Raw genomic sequence first — 21,403 nt, forward strand, 5'->3', positions numbered from 1 at the left:
GTAATAAATATAAATATTCTTAAATACTAAATGATTTCGGTGAAAAGGTGGTAGGGGAACGCCCCCACTCTTGGTGATACGAGCGTAGCTAGAGGTAGCTGGAGACACAGGGTCTGAACAATGGAATGGCCTGGGGAGTGTTGACGTGAGCGGACGTGCATAACTGTGCTCACGCAAAAGTGACTGTGCAACAGCGAAAAGGAGAATATCGTCGCCGTTTGTGGAGTAGAACGCGACGAATGGTTGTCGAAGCCGTCTCTATGCCACTGGGGCTGATTGTAAGAGTTCCTGAGCCCAGATTTTATGGCGGACGCGCAGTAGCTTATACGAGTGCTACAGCTCGTAGTTCCAGCCGCCATTAAGGGCACGAGGCGTGAAGAGGAAGAGCTGCGTTAGCCACATGCATCTCACCACCAGCACCGACACGTCTACCCAAGGTAAGACTGCTTGAAATTGTTAAGTCGAACTTTGTATACATGTAAAAGGAGAATACCAGTTTTCTTTTGTGCAAGTGCAGAAGACAGAATATAGTAATGAGTAAAATTACGACGCATGTTGTTCATTGTAAAGTGTAGTAACCTGAAACATAGTGTAGTGAAATCAGACTGAGGCCACCATCGCCTCTTCCATTTACAATTCTTTTGGGTGTAGAATAATTTAGCGTATAAGAACCAGAAAAGAGCAATGGTCACACCAGAATGAGTCGCCTATTTATAGTTACTTAAATATTTCTGAGTAACCTTTCAAGTAAAGTCACTTAACTAATTCTATAGCAATTGTCCAAAGAGTAATATCCCCAAAATCATTAAATAAGTTGAAGGGTAGAAGTTTGTTAACCTAAGTTGCTTAAATTGTCTTGGTGGTAACTACCAAGCCAACTCACAGAAATTGAGAGAGTATTTGCTTCGTAGAATCACCTAGAATGGTCAGAAATAGTAATATTCAGAATTAAGTTTAAATTCAACTCGAGCCGTTTCACTTTGAAACGAGCCAAAAAATTGATTTATTCTTTTGCTCCTTCAGAGCTGGCGACCGTAGTTATAAGTATTTTCAGGAGGATTCGACGGTAAGTCTGCTGCTCTCGTCGTGCTGATAGGATTACCCACTGCTGCTAGCAGTGGTGATTGGATACATAAGCTCACTACCAAGTTAAGTGGGTCAGGTAGGCAGTGTTACCGTGTGAACTGTAGGGCACTGTAGGCCGTGGATCGAACCCGTTCAATCACCACAGCTCTTTGGGAAATAGTCCGGTTAGGAGTGTACTAATCATTAGGTAAATACTGGCGAGTAACGGTCAAAAATGTATACGCAAGTGAATTTAGCAAGGTCCATGTAGCACCTAGTTAATGTGGTGTAATGGCGAGGGTAGGAGTGGAGTAAAAGTGAGCTGAGCTTGTGGCAGCTGTGCTGTCTTCAAAGATTAATAACGTGAATCCACTACTAACTCTTACCATTAGGGCTGAGCTATTTACGGTTAAAATACGTAGCAGTAAGCGCAAAGGCGTGACAGCTACAAGTCCGTATTGGCTTTATACATACGGAAGTAGGAAGCGGGTCATTCTGTCAGTGGAGGGGTTAAAACAACGGAGTCACATGAGAACATACCCCATTTACTAATGGAAAGATTCGGCGGTTCGGTCGCATGTGGCGACCGTGACAGGACTTACCAAGTTTGTAGAATAGTGGCTGCAATAAAAGTGTTTTATATAAACTGGTAGTTTCAAGAAAATTTTAAATTTAAAATTCTGTTGTAGACAAATATACCACAATTGGTAAGTTCAAGACGACAACCTGCAAAGCAGCAAAAGGAAGTCCAATAGTAGAAGTTAAACAAGTAATACTTGGTTTAATAAACATTTCTATTAGGCACGAAATACAGCAGCTTAAGATGGAGTCGAATAGTAACAAGCAAGACGAAAACATTACAAGGTCAGACCCAGAATTAGGGACCATAGATACTGTTGTAGGGTTGGAAAATCCTATAGATGAATCCACATCCACAAGACACGAGGAACGGGAAGTGAAACCAAAGGTAGTGAAAAGTGAACCCAATGTATCTGTGGATGCAAGTCACAAGGGAGAGGATATGGAATTAACAAGTTTGTTGAATAGTATGATGGCGCAAATTCGAGAAGGGAATGCTAGTTTGAAAGCAGAAATGGCTAGTCATATATCCCAACTGGATGAAAACCTATCTGGTAAAATAAAAGCCAATTTAGATATTTTGAATACGCAAAGCCAACGTATCACAGAGGTAAACAAATCAGTAAATAGCATTCCTGCTCTTCTCTCAGAAATTCAACACCCACAGGAAAACGACAGCCGGCCACTTCCTACCGTTGCTACATATTCTTCGCGATGTCTTGTGCCTCGAATCCAGTAAACCCCTCTTGGGCCATCGTTGCTCGTGGAAAACGCCTTCCCGTCTGTGAAAATTACGATTTCCTACGCCGCATTCAGATGGAGCTCTGCGAATGCCAGCCGGACCAACTCATTTTCCTCGCTGAGTTCCTGTTGTATAGCGGATCTTCGTACGTGCAGCCCTGTTTCCCTCAGTCTTCGGCGAACTGTGTCACTTTTAGTTGACCTTTCACCGCAACTGGCTCACTTTTAGGAAGGGAAGCAGTCGGCTCAGTGTCCTGCTGCTGTGTGCTCAGTGTCTTGCTGTGTGAGTCAGGAATTCCACTGGTAATGCCTCTTTTAACTTAATTCTTCCACCATCTCTTTCCGGTAGTAGGCGGCACGCCATACCTCCTGCAAGCATCACTAATCGAAAACTTGTCTTCTTCAATCAGAACGATGACTCTGTCTCGAACTGAACACTCCTGATGAGCCATTGCAACGGACTGCCCGAGATGTTACAACTGCTTGCCGCTCTTACAACTGCTTGCCGTCAAAAGGTGCAGCAGTGGTCACGGACTTGCTGCGTTAGGTGCAAATAAATAAGGGGAAGAAGTAATTTTTGAGAATATTTCTCTTGGAGAACAGCGGTTTTTTATTGCTTAAAAATGAAGATGACCAGTCACACCCGCAAGAAACTTACTTTTTTTTCTTTTTAAATGGTGTTACCGGTTTCGATCCGGTAGCTAATGTCCGTGGAAAAAAGAAGTTCCTTGAAGTTGTAACTGTTCTTGTTCAATTTTAAGAAATAAGGCGAAAAGTCGGTCTGGCCGACCTCCTGTTACAGATGGAACTAAGGCGGAAAGGCGGAGGTCGCTAGTTCAAATGTTGTCCAAGATTGAACAGTTGTAACACGCATGTGTCCAACGTTGAATTCTTAAGCAACAGGAAAAAGGACAGGTGTACCGGAAACAGCTACAGCAGACATATATGTAATGCATGTTAGGCTGTTGTTGGTTTGTCCTGAATACCATGCATTTACTGACTCCAGAATCCTGTCTGGGGACAGACTCTCGACATTGCGAGGTCTCATCCATCACACAGGTTAATATTTAACCCACAGTTCCCAATGCAAAGACAACTTCTGCTATTCCTATAGGCACCCCTGAGATGGGTATAGCTTTAAAATTCGTGTTACTGCCGTTTAATAGTGGTCGTGTGAATGCAGGATACCTAAAAACTCATGAATGTGCCAAATGTGTGACAGGTGTGGATGGTATGGCAATTCATCTGCATACTGCAGATGTTTGTCGAATCCTGTGCAGCTAGGCTTACGTTGAAGGACAGACCGTGTGGTCAAAGAAAATTTCTTTAAACGCCCTCGATATGGTCAGCGCGACAGGAGAGGTACATCAAGATCGGATCAACATCCTATGTCTCACATAAGTCGTGAACACCTTTGGCGACACCTCAGTTACCCATCTAGAATTAGCACCACGTGCATATTACAATTAAGTAGAAGTGAACGGTTGGAGCTGATCCCAGGGCATGAGTAATATTATCCACTGCCGTATACGTTTGTTTTATCTACACAGGCGGAAAAAATCGCCACAACAAAATAAAAGAAAGCTAGTATTCCCTTTTCTACATCTGAAAGACGATACTATTCAAATATCGCGCCAGTCGCATAAGAGTGGCGCTAGTAACGCCACTATGAGGATACAAATCAGGTTTGCTTTAAATACAGGCTGTAATAGTCGTGAGCGTATGTATCCTTTGAGATTGGACGTGGTGAGGTGAAGTTTGTCAAGAATGCCTTTAAGACGACAGAGGCGCCGTTATCAACACCTCACTGTGTTAGAACGAGGTCTGTAATAGGGCTACGAGAAGCTGGGTGTTTCTTCTGCAATGCTGCAGAAAGACTTGGCACGAATATAACTACTGTTCATGATTCTTGGCAACTGTCACGGGAATGAATGGTCACAAGAAGACCGAACTCCGTACGACAGCGTGGCACAACAAAAAGGGACGACGTATGGCTCTGGCGCGTCGTACTGCATCTGCAGCAGCAATTTCAGCTGCAGTTGGCACCACCGTGACACAATGACCTGTAAGAACGTGGTTACTTCAAAGACAGATCCGAGCCGAAGCCTTGTAGCGCGCATTCCACTGATCCCAAACGACCGCCATTTGCGGCTTCAGTGGTCTCAAGCGAAAACTGACTGGAGGGCAGAATGGAAGTCCGTTGTGTTTACTGCTGAAAGCGGTTCTACCTCAGTGCCAGTGATGGTCGTGTGTTGGTTAAGAGGAGGCCAGCTGAGTGTCTGCAACCAACCTATTTGCGTGCTAGACACAACGGACCTACAGCTGAAGTTATTGCCTGGGCTGCAATTTAGTGTGATAGCAGTAGTAGTCTCGTGGATATCCCTTGCACCCTGACTGCAGTTTTGTACGTCAGCCTGGTGATTAGACCTGTTGTGCTGCCATTAATGAACAGCACTCCAGGGGATTTTCCAACAGGATAACGTTCACCCACATACGGCTGCTGTAACCCAACAGACTCTACAGAGCGTCGACATGTTGCCTTCTCCTACTCGATCAACAGTTCTGTCTCCAATCGAACATATACGGGACATCATCGGACAACTCAAGCGTAATCCACAAGCAGCGTCGACCGTAACTGTATTGACTGACAAAGTGCAAGAGGAATGGAACTCCATCCCAAAAACTGACTTCCGGCACCTGTCCAACGCAATGCATGCGCGTTTGTATGCTTGCATTCAAGATTCTGGCGTTACATCGGTTATTAATTCACGTGAATTTCACATTTGCAATGTCTAATCTCGCATCAACATCTACGCATCGTTACTCGTTCGCTCTTGTTCGAAGTGTTCTGTTGTAAGGTTGTTGGGAAATTGTAACCAGTATTTTAAACAGTTACGGATAATAAGTATTACGTGATGGTTTACTAATTTATAACATTTCTTAAGCGGAATTGTTAATGTTTTTATGTTCCGTTCCATCTTTTATGAATAGCTCTCCAAATGTCGCTTTTGTGATCGGCTATTTTCTCTGCCGCAAGACACCACATCTTTCGTGACTTTAGCTATGTGAAGAAAAGTACGTATCTGAACTATAGCGAAGCCGATATGCAGTAAAGACAGCTATTTCACTTGTCGATTTCATAATCTTCCTACACATTGTCCGAAACATCGCGTTTTTTTTCCATTCTTGCGAATTAGCACAAATGATAAACAAAATGAAAGCACGTAACTTTCAGATCTGCACCTTCAGTTTACCATTACATTCCTCTATCCCTTACGCCACGAGCAAGAGGTGTGAGAACAGAGGATCTCAAATTAAATACCTTTCAGCCGTCAATTTTCAACGTTACTTTAATTGGCAAACAGTTTCAGCGTTTTTTAGGCCATCTTCAGGCCCCTGACCGACGTGAAGGAAGAATCTACCTCGATCTTGTTCAAAACAGCGGCCAGCAATACTGGTATTAGTATATATTTGCTACAGTCATCTCTTCAACTATCACTTGCCGACTGGTGATGGTTCAAGAGATCACTGTAGCAAATGCCTACTAATACCAGTATTGTTGGACCCCGTTTTTGCCTGAACCGGGGTAGAGTCTTCCTACACGTCGGTAAGGGACCTGAAGATGGCGTAATAAAACGCTGAAACTATTTGCCAATTAAAATAATGTTGAAAATTGACGGCTGAAAGGTATTTAATTTGACATCCTCTATCGAACAGCCAAGTCCCGCAACCATTTCAGATGGACATACAGAGACTTGATGTGAGAATAGTCTCTTTGAACACCTGACTCCACATGCTCGTGCAGTGTAGTTTTGTGGCTTTAATCTTCGTTCCAAAACGTGTAAAGTTATGATTTCAAGTTGCGAAAGACGAATATGGGCGGCTTTAGAAAATAATAAACTTCTTGGTAAAATTGGTCTTCCATTCTTAGTTAGCCTGTACAATAGATAGTGAGCATAAGTACATTCTTAGGCGTTTTATAGCCCCTTTGCCGCATATTGTTTAACATCCAGGATCTGTCATTGCAATTCGAACATTCAGTCAGGTCCATAATCTGTGTCGTGAAGTATTCAATCACAGCACGTGGGGCATAGGTGAATACAGTGTGAGCGTCGAATAACTCGTATTTTACTGAGTCAATGACTCGCTTCGTCTCTCCCTTCGTCTGGCCCTGTTTTTCTGGCTCTGTGATTATGCTGGTATTGTCAAATGGTCCGATTTTTCTGCCGTTTTTACAATGGACCATTTTTTTACTTTTGAGTATACAGAGGGGAATGTTTATGCCGAAAAAACTGCACCAATATTCAGTTAGGTCTAGCTAAGAGTTCAAAGTGGTCCAAATAACGGCAACGTGCTTGAAATGTTCGAATGGTTCAAATGGCCCTGAGCACTATGGGACTTAACTTCTGAGGTCATCAGTCCCCTAGAACTTAGAACTACTTAAACCTAACTAACCTAAGGACATCACACACATCCATGCCCGAGGCAGGATTCGAACCTGCGACCGTAGCGGTCGCGCGGCTCCAGACTGTAGCGCCTAGAACCGCTCGGCCACTCCGGCCGGCGCTTGAAATGTTGAGAAGTGTCAATCTCTGCACATAACGAAATGAATACCTGATAACTACAGTACCAGTTAGCCACAACTGGAATCAATCAAGTCAGACAAAATGAAGTCGTTCATTGGAAAACGTCTTCCATGTCATTTGTCTTTGCAGGAGTTACAAGTCGCTGGTAAGGTGTGAAGGCACTCTATGCACGGGTCTAGTCTGCTAGGAATGCCACATTCTTTGGCTGCATAGCAAAACCTCATGGCCGGCCGGGGTGGCCGAGCGGTTCTAGGCGCTGCAGTCTGGAACCGCGCGACCGCTACGGTCGCAGGTTCGAATCCTGCCTCGGGCATGGATGTGTGCGATGTCCTTAGGTAAATTAGGTTTAAGTAGTTCTAAGTTCTAGGGGACTGATGATCTCAGCAGTTAAGTCCCATAGTGCTCAGAGCCATTTGAACCAAAACCTCATATATACGCCATATGCTGAACACGTTTTCAGATGGAGCAATTCGCTTTTAGTGCGGTAGCGATTTGGACTGAGGAACAAAGAATACTTGCATTTCCGCCCTGGGGTAATCACATCGCGTGGGCGTTACCTGCACTTCCCTTGGTTCAGATTCCTTGAGTTTCTCTAACGTTTAATTTTGATGGCGTTTATATGCTTCAGCCTACAAGGGTTTGTGGTTGATAATGTTTCATGCTCGCGCACTTTAGCCAAATAGTCTGCTTGTTTCCCAGATTTATTGATGTGCTTTCACTGTGATCAAGGTTAAGTCCGTTCTTCAAAGCGAGGGGCTTTGTTCCATGTTCAAAGAACAATATCGGTTTTTCATTAACTCATCCGTGAATATAGGCCATTGCTAACATTACTATTTACTATTATTATTTAGTATTACTGCTGGGACCAGGAATTATATGGTGCTCTTTTGTTCTAATTTAGATGTTTTATGGTAATTGTGACCTTTGTGGCCCGATGAAGGACGCCTTTAATTTCACTGCTGATTAAAGTTAATCAGTTGTTTTTCATCCCGAAGACATTTACAGTTTATTACGATTCCTTGGTTAGTTATCATGTGATCATTTATTCTTTGTCTAGTTGTCGTGAACTCGAGCACTCTTAACAGAATGCCTTCTTCCTCCAGCGAAATCATCATTTTGATAAGCTGCTATTGGAAAATTACATAATTTTCTTTGAGAGTGTATTACGGCAAATGTAAGGTAGGTCTGAAGAGCTGAGAACTTCGAGACATGTGCTGAGGCTGAATACGTAGAATGCTTTTTCTGATTAATGCCTTTTACATGTAGTTGTGATGCTATACGAAATGAAGTTTACACTTCCATAGCGATCATGCAGTGTACTTTCCGGTTGTGTTTACAGATTTAGGTACGTTGGTCGCAGTCATGTACCCATTACGTAAACCTCGGTCAAGAACCGCTATATTTACCGTTGTACTATGAAACTCCTTTCTGTCTTCAAATATTTCACAAAAAGCAGCTAGATCGCGTTAATATTCGTACATAGAACAAAATCCTTTGTTGAAAGGAAATATTTTCACTGAAGTCAAAAATGGTTCAAATGGCTCTGAGCACTATGAGACTTAACTTCTGAGGTCATCAGTCCCCTAGAACTTATAACTACTTAAACCTAACTAACCTAAGGACAGCACACTCATCCATGCCCGAGGCAGGGTTCGCACCTGCGATCGTAGTGACCGCGCGGTTCCAGATTGAAGCGCCTAGAACAGCTCGGCCACAAAGGCCGGATTCACTGAAGTCATAGCAGTTATGTACTTAGATTACATTTTAAAAAGAATAGGATGCTCTCAAAATACTTGGGTGTAGCAAATTGTACGGATATTAAATGGAACGTACACATAGTCTCAGGCGTAGATAAAGCCAGGGCAGACTTCGTTTCATTCCTAGGATTCTAGGAAAAAATAGGATAAAGCAATAGTGCTACACATCCTAGAATTTTGCCCAAGTGAGTGATAACCGACCCAGATATGACGTATGTGAAGGGCCAGTCCTATGGTAACACGTTTGTTTGACCCGCGGTAGAGTGTTGTAGAAATGCTGAAAAGATTGAACTGGCGGATACACGAAGCTAGACGCAAAGTCTCTTATGAAGCCTACTTTCGACGGTTGAAGAAGCCGCTTTGTGAGGCATCGAGAAGGCGAGACTACATTGTTTAACTGCGTGCAGAGGCGTTTCACTAATCATCCTTCCCACACTCCGTATGCGAATGAAACGGGAAGCAGACTTGCTAAATGGTGCAATACGAAGTACCCTCTGCCATTGACACCACACTGGTTTGCAGAGTATAGTTGTGGATGTCGATGCACCCCAGAAGAAATGCAATAATCAGGGACTGTACCTTTCTTGCTTCGACAACTGACACTGCTTGACAAAATATTGAAACACCCAGAAGACAATGTCGAATGTCAGTGTAACTTCATACACGTATGAACCATCGGCGGGTGTTTAAGTGACTAGAGCTGTACTTCTCTGTGCCTCCAGAGTGCATTAGTGTTCGTGTTTAGTATTGTTACCAGGCCTGGAACGTGAGTAGCACAGATGTCGACTGTTCACGGTAAAGGACACGGAGATGCCGCGTATTCGTGTGAGGCAGTGTTATCACCACCAAATATAATAGTAATGCTGTATGGCCAACAGCCTGGTGCAGGTCTTTGAACTTGATGCAGTTTCTGTGGCCGGCCGTAGTGGCCGAGCGGTTCTAGGCGCTTCAATCTGGAGCCGCGCGACCGCTGCGGTCGCAGGTTCGAATCCTGCCCCGGGCATGGATGTGTGTGATGTCATTAGGTTAGTTAGGTTTAAGTAGTTCTAAGTTCTAGGGGACTGATCACCTCAGATAATAAGTCCTATAGTGCTCAGAGCTATTTTCAGTTTCGGTGACTTGCGTGTGTCTGAGCCAAAGGCATCTGTTGTACTCAGACTGTCACTCATCCAAGTACTAGCTGGGCCTGAGGTTGCTTAATTTCGGTAAGTGGGCGAGAACAGATTTTTCTATCGTGCCAAAGCCGTTGGCATCAGCACAGGATTGAGTTGGAAAGAGGCCTCATTGTGGGTTTCCTTTTGGTCGTATAGTGTAATCATGCAATATCCAGGTTCTGGGGCATGTGGATGTGACAGTGGCTGAGTGTTGATCTGGATGGGAGGGTGAAGGCAGACATTCTCGTCGTCCACGTGTCGGTCTAACACTACTGAACATCACAAGAGAAGATCGTCGTATTGAGCGCCAAGTACATGTTAATCCATTCACATCTGTGACTGCCATCCGAGATGGATTCCCTGCAAAATTCTGTGTCATATCGTGCAATTTGTTATAGCCTAGAAGCAGCCAGGGAATTATCGCCCCTTGCGCAAGCTGCCATGACCACCACAACGTACTCCCATGATTAGCAAGATCTCCAGATCTGTCCCTGATACAGATGTGTGGGACTAGCTAGGACATCGTCGCAGTGCCAGTGTCCAGGATACCAAGGACCAGTTAAAACAGTTCTAGCCCAGCTCTCCTCAGCTGAGGATGCAACGGTTTTGTGGTACCAGCAAATACAGGCCAGAGCAGGTACAACGTCATGCGGTATGTGGCCTTATACTGCAAACATCTTTGCAAATTTGACTCGATACTGTGAAAACTGAAACAACATTACATACCCTCTCAACCCGTGAAATTTCATTTCGTTTCCTGTTCCATTTTTCGATGCTTCACTCTTCATGTTATGCAGCGTATTTGAAATTCTAATCGTGTATAATCATACTCATCTACCTAGCATTCAGTACGAGGTGAGCGCTTCTTCCAAAATTTCTAATTGACATTCTTCTGCTGTCTTCCATCATGTGTTACTATCCATCAGACAGAACTCACTTTTTTATGCACCACGGCAAAGTAGCGCGTACCACTTCCGGATGTAATCTCTGTACTCTACAGATAGACATGCAGTGGCATGAGTTCCCAATATGATGTCACTGAAAACGAGAACACCGTCTCCAAACTACATCGAGGTATCCCAGGTTTGACAAATGACGGAAATCACTCTAGCCTTCTCTGACTCTTCCATGAACTGGGTATGGTTTATATGACACTAGATACATCAAATCACGTGGAGCCTTTGTATGAGGGGAGGGCACTGGACGGGTCGCACCTGAAGAGTTTTTTTTTTTCAGAGGGATTCGGGCACTTCAAAGGCTGGATCGTGACCTTGGTGCTTGGTTTTAGCGCTTGGTCAAGCTCCCATGCACTGGTGTTGAATGCTTCCCCCTCCTCATCCCAATAATGTTCACTATTTTCATGAAATCTCTCTACGGTAGACACTCAACTCCTAACCACGCCCTACTTTTGATTGTGGCTAGCTTCTCTTCTGTCAGCGACCCAGTTGCATGCATTATTGGTTCAAATGGCATCTGTGGTCATCAGTCCCCTAGAACTTAGAACTACTTAAACCTAACTAACCTAAGGACATCACACACATCCATGCCCGAGGCAGGATTCGAACCTGCGACCGTAGCGGTCACGCGGTTCCAGACTGAAGCCCCTAGAACCGCACGGCTACTGCGGCCGGCGCATGTATTATTAATCAGATGCATTGTCTATGCAACCTTGCTTTCTTAAGACTCACACTACGTGGGACAAACGCTCACAGTACGTGGTCAAGGGCATTGTAACCAAGGATTGTGCTCAAACAAATTGGTCAAATCACACTGTGCCATGTGTGTTTCTCGTTTTTGTATTATCCTACCACGTTTTAGTCGAAAACAAAGTCGCTACGATGCAATCAGTGTTTTTTCTTGGATCTACAATATCTCTGAACTTAGAACATGGCAAGAAAAACATAAATAAAATGAAATATTTTATCTATATTATCAAACACTGAGCTAGCAACACAAAACGCTTTTTACCGTGTCCTTATGTCAATAAATGCCACTGCACTGAATTTTATATCAACAAATGATAAGGTGCTTGATTGAATGACAGCAAGGATATTGTCCTCTCCACTTTCTCTTTTTGCTTCCTTATATTCAGCATAGCACGAGGAAAGATAAACTGGGCAGGAATTACGATACGGAATACTGTACGAAATACAAGACCTTAATCTGCATTGGCTTTCAAAAGTATTATTTGAAATTTCGGCCGTATATTGTATTGGAAACGTCTATTCTTCCCAAAAAATTATCCATTAACACGGTCCCTCTTATTTGTGTTACCTCGCATTAACTCCAAAGGTTTTACAGTTCAAGTGGATATGCTACAGAGACTCCTCGGCGAAACCCATTCTGGAGGAGAAGAGATGTTCTGAAGCCGTCGTGGTGTAAAAGTGGTGGAAGTCCCATCACAAATGTACCAAATATTCATGCAATGGACCAGACCACGGTCATCGGCAGAGATTTATCCAGGAGGGCACAAGATCCTAAAATTTCTATTTTTTGGTATAGCTTATTCAGGATTTTGATGATATGTCGTGACACAACAACTGATTTATTGTTAGTCGAAAGACTGATAGTTATCCTTCTAACATACTTCTGAAGGCAGATTACTCTGTAGCTTAAAAGGTAAACATGTTTCATTAATATATGCAAAACACTTCATTCTGTATTATGAACGTGACTGTGGATGCCACCTTTTTCTAGGTAGGGATCTGAAATTATGTTCTCATACGATTAAAATCAGCGTATCAGTGAGTTAACAAAATATGAACAGCAGATGTTTTAATTAATGAATAAATAGTGCTAAGTTCACAATAATAATTAGAAACCTGAAACTGAATTACCGGAACGATTGAGAAAATCAACGAAAATAACAAGCAAAATGCCACGTGATGTACTCGTTATTGTAGAGAAACAGGAAATGAAATTTAAATATCGACTATTCAGTCCTGATGTTATTTGTAGGACATTGCATATAAAGGTTCACATCGAATCACGAGAATGGATGTGACTTGTATTTTTTTATGCTGACTGCCATAAACAGAGTTTAACAATTCATGTTTGCTCTTGCTTTTTATTTGTGGCGGCGTCTATTCTCATTTTAACGTAAACAGCTTGATAAGTGGATAATGTGATGCCGAAAGATGTGATGGAAAAAAAAATCACACATTTTGGTCAACTGGTTCGTAATATTCTCGGTACTAAATCAAAATTCTCTATCTCTCCATTAGGTCATTTACTCCAACAGATCACAAATTTTAGAGATAGGAAATGAAGGTATTAAAAAAAGGAAAGAGGGTGAAAAAATATTCTCTTCCAAAGAAGTATATTGGTAACAAGTATGGGCTTTACGCTGAGAAAAACGTTTCTGAGGATGTGCATCTGTTGTAGAACAGTGTGGGAAGAAAAAGAAAAGCGATAGGGATCCAGGGTTACAGAAGGAAGCTTCATATGAAGGCATCAGAGGACTACGGGAAACCATAGAAGAGATCTACGCTAGGGGAAAACTAATGTTAGAGTGTACATATTAAATAACTAAGAACGTTGGGTGTAGCTACTACTCCGAGATAAGGAGATTGGGACAAGAGAGAATCGTGGTGGGCCGCGTCAGACCAGTCAGAAGACCGTACATCCAAAGGAAAATCGTTCTGAGAAGGATTATTTTCCTGTAAACAATGTAGGTAGTGGTTGTATGGTGGAGCCCGCCGAAATCTGGGGCTGACGTGATCAATGGCCAGGACTACGACAATGTGTTGTAATCAGATGACTTCGTGTTCCACTTTGGCTGTTTTATCCACGGACACGAGCGGCACTTCTGGGTGAATGAGAAGTCGTATCTATCAGTTTTAGAGATGTAGGGATGTATCAGTGTAACAATGTAGTGCAGTAATACCTCGTCTTCCATTGTTCAGTTCCCTTGCTTCCCAGTGGTAATTGAAAAAACTTTTCTGGAGAAGTTTCGAGGTCATAGAGTGCCGCAACACCGCGTGCCTTCACCTTATGCGGAATAATGTAATCTCACATCTCACAAACGAGATTCACGAAAGGCTGTACTATCATATCCAGCTCAATGGACAGACAGACGTGGTCGACATGAAAGGCTTGCTCACAGCCAACACCTAACCCTCTGCGCCGGCCGATGTGGCCGTGCGGTTCTAGGCGCTTCAGACTGGAACCGCGTGACCGCTACGGTCGCAGGTTCGAATCCTGCCTCCGGCATGGATGTGTGTGATGTCCTTAGGTTAGTTAGGTTTAAGTAGTTCTAAGATCTAGGGCACTGATGGCCTCAGAAGTTAAGTCCCATAGTGATCAGAGCCATTTGAACCTAAACCTCTGCGACATTTTCTTTTGTGTGTGGGGGAATAAAGTCCCTATAGTTTCGGATCTGGCAGAGGGCACAACCATTTTATATCTCATCCTCGAAGATTATTTCTTATGCTACACACTTAATGGGTTTGCTAGAGGAAACATGTTCTTGGAGCATTCAAGGCTCACCTCGTCTACCTGTATTACTGTGAGTTATTTAAGAAGTAATACTCAGTGGTATACATGAAAGTGATTGAGGCTATTAGATGATGTAACAGACACTCAAGGAGGGGCAGCTAAAGGTGTAATCTTCATCCAGTGGTTCAGCAGTGGTCCGGAACTTTTAAAGGATCCAGTGCAATGAGGACTCTTTTTTTCTCCACAGTTTGGACCCTGAAGAAACTTTCAAACGCTAAGATCGCTAGAAAAGTATATATTAGATTTTAATAACCAGTTTCGGAAAGGCTATGTTGCCTTTTTCGGATCGTACGCTTTGTAACGTTACATCACGTTTTTCACTATACTGCAAGTGATTTTGCACCACCAAAATCCACGGTGTTCGGAAATACGAGTTAGAGATCTCTAGGACTTGTAGAGGGAAGTGAGTACATAATATTTTGAATAGCAACCCGTGTAAGGAAACCTACCGATTCCGTGCTACAGCCGTTTGAAAACACGTTTGTTAGGTAGGTGTGCAGCAGGGTGGGGCGTGGATACGCCGGATCGGCTTATGTCATCTGACGTCCATCCTACCTCTCTGACCTGGTTCGAACCTCATTCACGTGTCTGTGAGTGTTAGAGCAATGTGACTGAGCACATGTTTGTAGAATACATCGAAGTGATCCTTCTGAATGGCGAAGCTCACTTTAATGAAAGAACTGCTCGTTGCCTTCAAGATCGTTCTCCACAACGTCCCACTCAGTCGTATACACTTTTCACCGCAATTACGAGACGGCGTCGAGAAAGGGTACCTTTACAGTCAGCAGGGTTCCCTGTGGTGCTCCAAGGAGATGCCGCACTCCCGCATTGGAAGAGGGCGTACTGCATCGCGTTGAAGAGAACCCGTCAACGACGATACAAGCAATTTCTTTGGCTATTAATGAGTGAAGTTCTAAAACAAGTGATGGACTGGATCACGCTTAATCAGTTACTTGTAAAAGTGGTCGCGTTACCAACATATTTTCGAATAAGATTTTCACTCTGTAGCGGAGTGTGCGCTGATATGAAACTTTCTGACAGGTTAAAACTGTGCGCCGGACCGAGACTCGAACTCAGGACCTTCGCCTTTCGCGGGCAAGTGCTCTACCATATGAGTTATCCAAGCACGACCCACGACCCGACCTCAGAGCTTCAATTCTGCCAGTACCTCGTCTCCTACCTTCCAAACTTCACAGAAGCTCTTCTGCGAACCTTGCAGAACTAGAACACTTTCCCGCGAAAGGCGACGGTCCAGAGTTCGAGTCTCGGTCTGGCACACAGTTTTAATCTAAGTTTAATATTTTCGAATGGTTGTAACACGGAAACCGTAATTTCCGGACATGGGTTCCAATTCAAAGTATTATCTACCCACTCCCCTCTACTAGTCCTAGAAATTGGGAGTTTCCGAACACCCTCCATACGTCAGTGTCGCGGAGTTTTCTAGAAATCGGCATCTCAAACGTGAAAGAAACACTACGTACAAATATTATACTAATGCGCCGGCTAAGAGGCTCACACACATCAACAGCTGACAAGGTCAGGAATGTACTTCTAGCTATAACGGTGCTTACTGTCGGATTCCTAGGTCAACCTCGTCCTGGCGTACAGGGAAGAGGACAACCAGCAGCAAGTAGAGGAAGATGGCGGCGTTGGCGGCCGTGCAGAGCGCCACTGGGAAGACGACGGTGGTGTAGAGGGCGACGCCCTGCGGGTAGCACAGGAACTCCGTGGCGCTGTCCTGTCGCAGCGGGTAGCCCGCCTCCAGCCCTGACGTCGCCACCAGCGCCCCCACCGGCACCAGCGGCGACAGCCACGAACACGCCGAGCTCACCAGCACCACGTGTGGGAACAGCGCCTTCGCAAATCACCCAGCAGGGGTTTTGTAACTCCTGCCTTTATTGAAGTTAGTGTATTGGGGTCAATCAAAATACGACTCTTATGAACATCTTTGATTTCAGCAGGTTGTTTTCTGAGCAGCTTATCACTCATCGTCATTGTCTTTTGTCCACGCATCACAAAAAACACACTGGAGTTTTTAGACTTAACCACTCTGACAAATCCACAACAGCCAGCCACATGTACCTTTACGGACACAGACTGACACCCACAACAGCCTAACTGTATTCCAAACAGAAAACCGCCGTAAAAACCTTCACCTACCACAACACTTAGAAATAACTGTTGCACAAAGAAAAATCTTCTGAAAACATGTTGAACCAACAAACAGAGTAAGCAGCCTCAGTTTATTCGGTAATTTTAAAACTTTTTTCTTTCCTAAAGGAACAAATACATTAATAGTGCAACCATTTGATAACGAAATCTACAGTTGACATATTCACACATACTCTGGCAGCTATCTCTCAGTATTAGTAAGTGTAACCTACTGCATATAACAAGGCGAAAATCCCCATTAATGTATGAGTACAAAATAAATGATCACTGCTTGGAAGCTGTAACGTCAGTGAAGTATCTGGGTGTGACTATTCGAAATGATCTCAAATGGAATGATCAGATTACACAAGTAACGGGTAAGGCGAACTCTAGGTTCAAATGGCTCTAAGCACTATGGGACTCAACTTCTGAGGTCATTAGTCCCCTAGAACTTAGAACTAGTTAAACCTAACTAACCTAAGGACATCACACACATCCATGCCCAAGGCAGGATTCGAACCTGCGACCGTAGAGGTCTCGCGGTTCCAGACTGCAGCACCTGGAACCGCACGGCCACTTCGGCCGGCGGCGAACTCTAGATTGCGCTTTATTGGTGGTATCCTGAAGCGATGCAGTCCTTCAACAAAGGAAATGGCTTACAATACGTTAGTTCGTCCAGTCTTAAGAGTATTGTTCGTTTGTATGGGACCCTTACCAGGTGGGTCTGATTCAAGAGATTGAGAAGGTCCAAAGAAGAGCGGCAAGATTCGTGACTGGTACATTTAGCCATCGCGAGAGCGTTACAAATCTCATAGAAAGTTTGAAGTGGGACACACTTGCAGATAGACGACGCGCTAAACGGTAGGGGCTGCTCACTAAATTCCGAAATCCAATCTTCGCCAAGGATGTAGAGCACATATTATTACCACCAACCTTCAAATCGCGTAATGTTCGCCATTCAAAGATAAGGGAAATACGAGCTCGTACTGAAGCGTTCAGATAGTCGTTTTTCCCTCGCGCGATCCGTGAGTGGAACAGGGGGGCGGGGGGGGGGGGGGGGGAGGGGGGAGGAGGAGTATGACTTTGGCGCTAATTATGCCCTCCGCCACACACGGCTTGGTGGCTAGCGGAGTAGATATGTAGATGTAGATGTAGATACTCGTTTTCTAAACGGTATCCTGTATAACTAATAATAATGGCTTTGTACAGAGGATAGGCAAAATAATGTGAACAGTGGTAGTAACTGAATGGTTGTGTTTGATGGTCAACAGTGCAGGTAAAGCACGTGTCACGTTGGACTGTGCGCGTTCAGTACGGACTAGACATCAGTGCAGTTGGTTTACGGATAGTGCACACTTCGTATTTGCGTTCACAGGCCAAGGTCGACATGAAATGAAAGACCTAACAGAGTTCCAAAGAGGGCAGACTGTGGGGACCCAATTAGCTGGAGCATCAGTAACCAAGACAGCCAATTTATTGAATGTTTTGAGAGCAACTGTTTGAACAGTCATGACAGCCTACACGAAACATGGAAAGACATCATCATGTCAGCGTAATAGTGGGCTCATATCAGAACTAAATGACAGAGATCGACCTACGCTAACACGAATTGTGTCAAAACAACACCTAACTACGGCTGTTGAAGTGACTGCAGAGCTCAATTGCCGTCTTCGAGACCCCATATCTATTGGCACTGTCTGCCGAGAACTCCATTAAGCGAATATTCATGGACGACCTGATTTACCGAAACCATTAGTGACGATAACCAACGTAAAGAAACGTAAACATGGCGTCAGAGGCATACATCCTAGACGGCTGATCAGTGGAAACACGTCATATGGTCCGACGAGTCAACGTTTTTGTTATTTCAAACATCGAGCCAGGTTTACGTCTGGAGAGCCCCAAAAGAAACCTACAATTCTGATTGCTTGACTCCAACAGGTAAGCATGGAGGTGGAAGTCTGATGGTGTGGGCAGCAATATCATGGTATTCTGCTGGTCCCATCATTACTCTCAAAGGCAGTGTTACAGCCAACGATTATGTGAACATTTTAGATGATCAGGTGGACCCCATGATTCAAATGCTGTCCCCAACAATGATGCCATATTTTAGGAATATAATGCACCCATTCACACAGTCAGAACAGTACAATCGTGGTAGGAGGAGCGTGCAACTGAACTGCAGCGTGTTCTCTGGCCAGCACAGTCCCCGGACTTGAACATTATCGAACCCTTGTGGGCGGTATTGGAGTCAGAGTCTGGAGAAGATTTCCGCCTCCCTCGTCTCTATAGGAGTTCTGATAGAAGAGTGGCATTACATTCCACTGGCACTATACAATCATCATATACCAGTATTCCAAGACGAATAGCAGCTACTGGATTTTACAGGCAAATGAGGGTCCAACCCATTATTAATAAACTATTTCCAAGTAAGTAAAGTGTTCACATTATTTTGCGCATCCCCTGTATCTTCTTTAATAACACCTGTGTATTTGTAGGGATTCAACATCTTTACAGCTGAAATTCTTTGCTATGTTTTGACTTATGTTTACATAATGTGGTGTAGAATGAAATGTGTATGTATGCACTGTATATAAACATGTTTACTCATACTGTGCTTCAAAACCATGAATCCACCACTGGAAATAGTAGGTTATTTTTCGATTCGTATTGGTTTTGTAAGCTTTTATTCACAGTATACCCACTTTGTAATATACCATTGTAGTCTTACCAGGACAAGGAAATGTGATGTAGACTGTCAAAGCAACTGAAGATTAGCCCCAATGCTTGAAATGTATCGTGCATTGGAATAAAATCAAGATTGTGACTGAAGACGGTTGTTCTTTATTTTACGAAAGTATTGGCGCTCGCTGTATTGCAGTAGTTCGAGTAACGAAGATTTTTGTGAGGTAAGTGTTTCATGAAAGGTATAGGTTATTGTTAGTCGGGGCCATTCTTTTGTAGGGATTACTGAAAGTCAGATTGCGTTGCGCTAAAAATATTATGTGTCACTTTAGTGTTGATCAGAATAAGTCTCTCTGAGTACGTTCAGTTCTGCTCAGCTGTTTGAAAATCAAATAACGTAAGAGGTTTACCAGCAGAGTAATTATAAATTTTTCCTAAGGGGATGTTTCATATGTCGACCCTTAGCCGAGGATACCTCACTGGAATCTTCTGATTTTTTCTTGTAGTTGTGTAACTAGTGTAGTTATTGTTTATTGATAGAGCGTGCTTGTAGAGAGAATTTCCTTTGTAGTTGTAGTTTACAAATTGACCTTAATAATGTTCAAAAGTCATCATATATATATATATATATCAGTTCATTATATCCATTACTACAAATTTACTCTTTCTGATGGACACACGCCCAAGATCGTCCGCTCTCAAAATTCTGCCATCTCTCTCCCTACATCCACCACTGCTGGCGGCTCACCTCCAACTGCGCAACGCTACGCGCTGTTCACATCCAGCTGCCCAACACTACAATAGCAAATATTCCAACAATGCAAACCAGCCACAGACTGCACACAGCAGAGTCAGTGATTTTCATACAGAGCGCTACGTGGCGTTACCAACATAAAAACCTAAACAGCCTACTTACAACTGACTCCAGCTCTTGTGCTACATGAGTTGTTGGCATGACTCTATTTGTTGTGCAGAACTGAATGTAGTGTGTGTGTGTGTGTGTGTGTGTGTGTTTTTCGTTTTCAAAATTTAGGGGAGTCCATTTTCAGAGAACCACTGAATAATTCTTTGAAGAATATCATTTACTAACTCTTCTGTTGCTTTCTCTCTAAAGGGATTTATTATAACACTAGTATCATCTGCAGAAAGTACCAATTTTGCTTGTTGAATGATAAGCGGAATGTCATTCACATATGAAGAAATGCGAGTGGACCCAAAATTGAGCCCTGCGGACCTCTCTAATTTTTACCCCCAGTCACTAAAATTTTCTACCTTTCCGACATCGTATGATTTATTCAGCACAACCTTTTGCTTTCTGTTTATCAAGTATGATTCAAACCATATGTGTGCAAAGTCATCAACTTCATAAAACTTGAGTTTTTCTAAAAAAGTATCATGGTCTACACACTCTAAGGCCTTAGAGAGATCAGAAAAATACCAAGTGGCAATATATTACTATTTAAGGTATGCACTGTTTTATGAGTGAATGTTTAAACAGGATTCTCTGTTGAGAAACATTTATGGAAACCAAACTGTGATGTGTTAATTGAATTGTTTCCACTTAAGTGTGTGACCTCTCTTGAGAACACCATTTTTTTTTGCATCTTTTGGAGAAATATGTCAGTTAGAAAATTCGACGATAGCTGTTTAAGTCTGTCTTGTCACCTTTCTTATTAAGCAGTTTAATAATTGCACATTTAAACCTGTCTGGAAGAATTCCCTGTGACAGCCATGCATTGCATGTATCACTAAGGACATTCTTAGTAAGTTAGAACAACTTTTCAGAATTCTGTTTGAAAGTCCATCAACCCCACAAGAGCGTTTGTTTTTAAGAATTTGTATAACTGTATTAATTTCAGCGAAGGATGCTGGTGCTACTTCTAGTTGCTGGAAGCTTTCTGGAATGATATTTTAGTATATTTTCTTCTTCTTCAGCTGGACCATTTAATTCTATATTTTATGTTACAGAATAGAGCCTCCAATCTCAACGCTCTTTGATGAGGTGTGAACTTCCAACAGCATGTTTCTTACTCGGGGTTCACCATGCTTGAACCACTTTCCATAGAAGTTGATGACAGTAGCACATGTTCAGCCAGCCAGTCAGCTTCGCCGTTTCCGAGATGCTCACCCACGGACGCCGGGCCATAACCATCTGCTCTTGCTGAAATCAGTGGAATTCCTCATCTGC

At 43.3% G+C, this 21,403-nt stretch overlaps 1 protein-coding gene across 1 annotated transcript in view; it reads right to left on the reverse strand.

The window, feature by feature from the left end:
- The window catches only part of LOC126456876 (uncharacterized), a 288,788-nt gene that overhangs the window by 44,041 nt on the left and 223,344 nt on the right, over positions 1 to 21,403 (reverse strand). Inside the window, exon 11 of the mRNA XM_050092697.1 lies at positions 15,951 to 16,234. Coding sequence (XP_049948654.1) covers positions 15,951 to 16,234 — 284 coding nt within the window. The remainder of the gene's footprint in view (positions 1 to 15,950; positions 16,235 to 21,403) is intronic.

This window comes from Schistocerca serialis, chromosome 2, assembly GCF_023864345.2.
Source record: "Schistocerca serialis cubense isolate TAMUIC-IGC-003099 chromosome 2, iqSchSeri2.2, whole genome shotgun sequence".
In the NCBI taxonomy this organism is placed as follows: Eukaryota; Metazoa; Arthropoda; class Insecta; order Orthoptera; family Acrididae; genus Schistocerca; species Schistocerca serialis.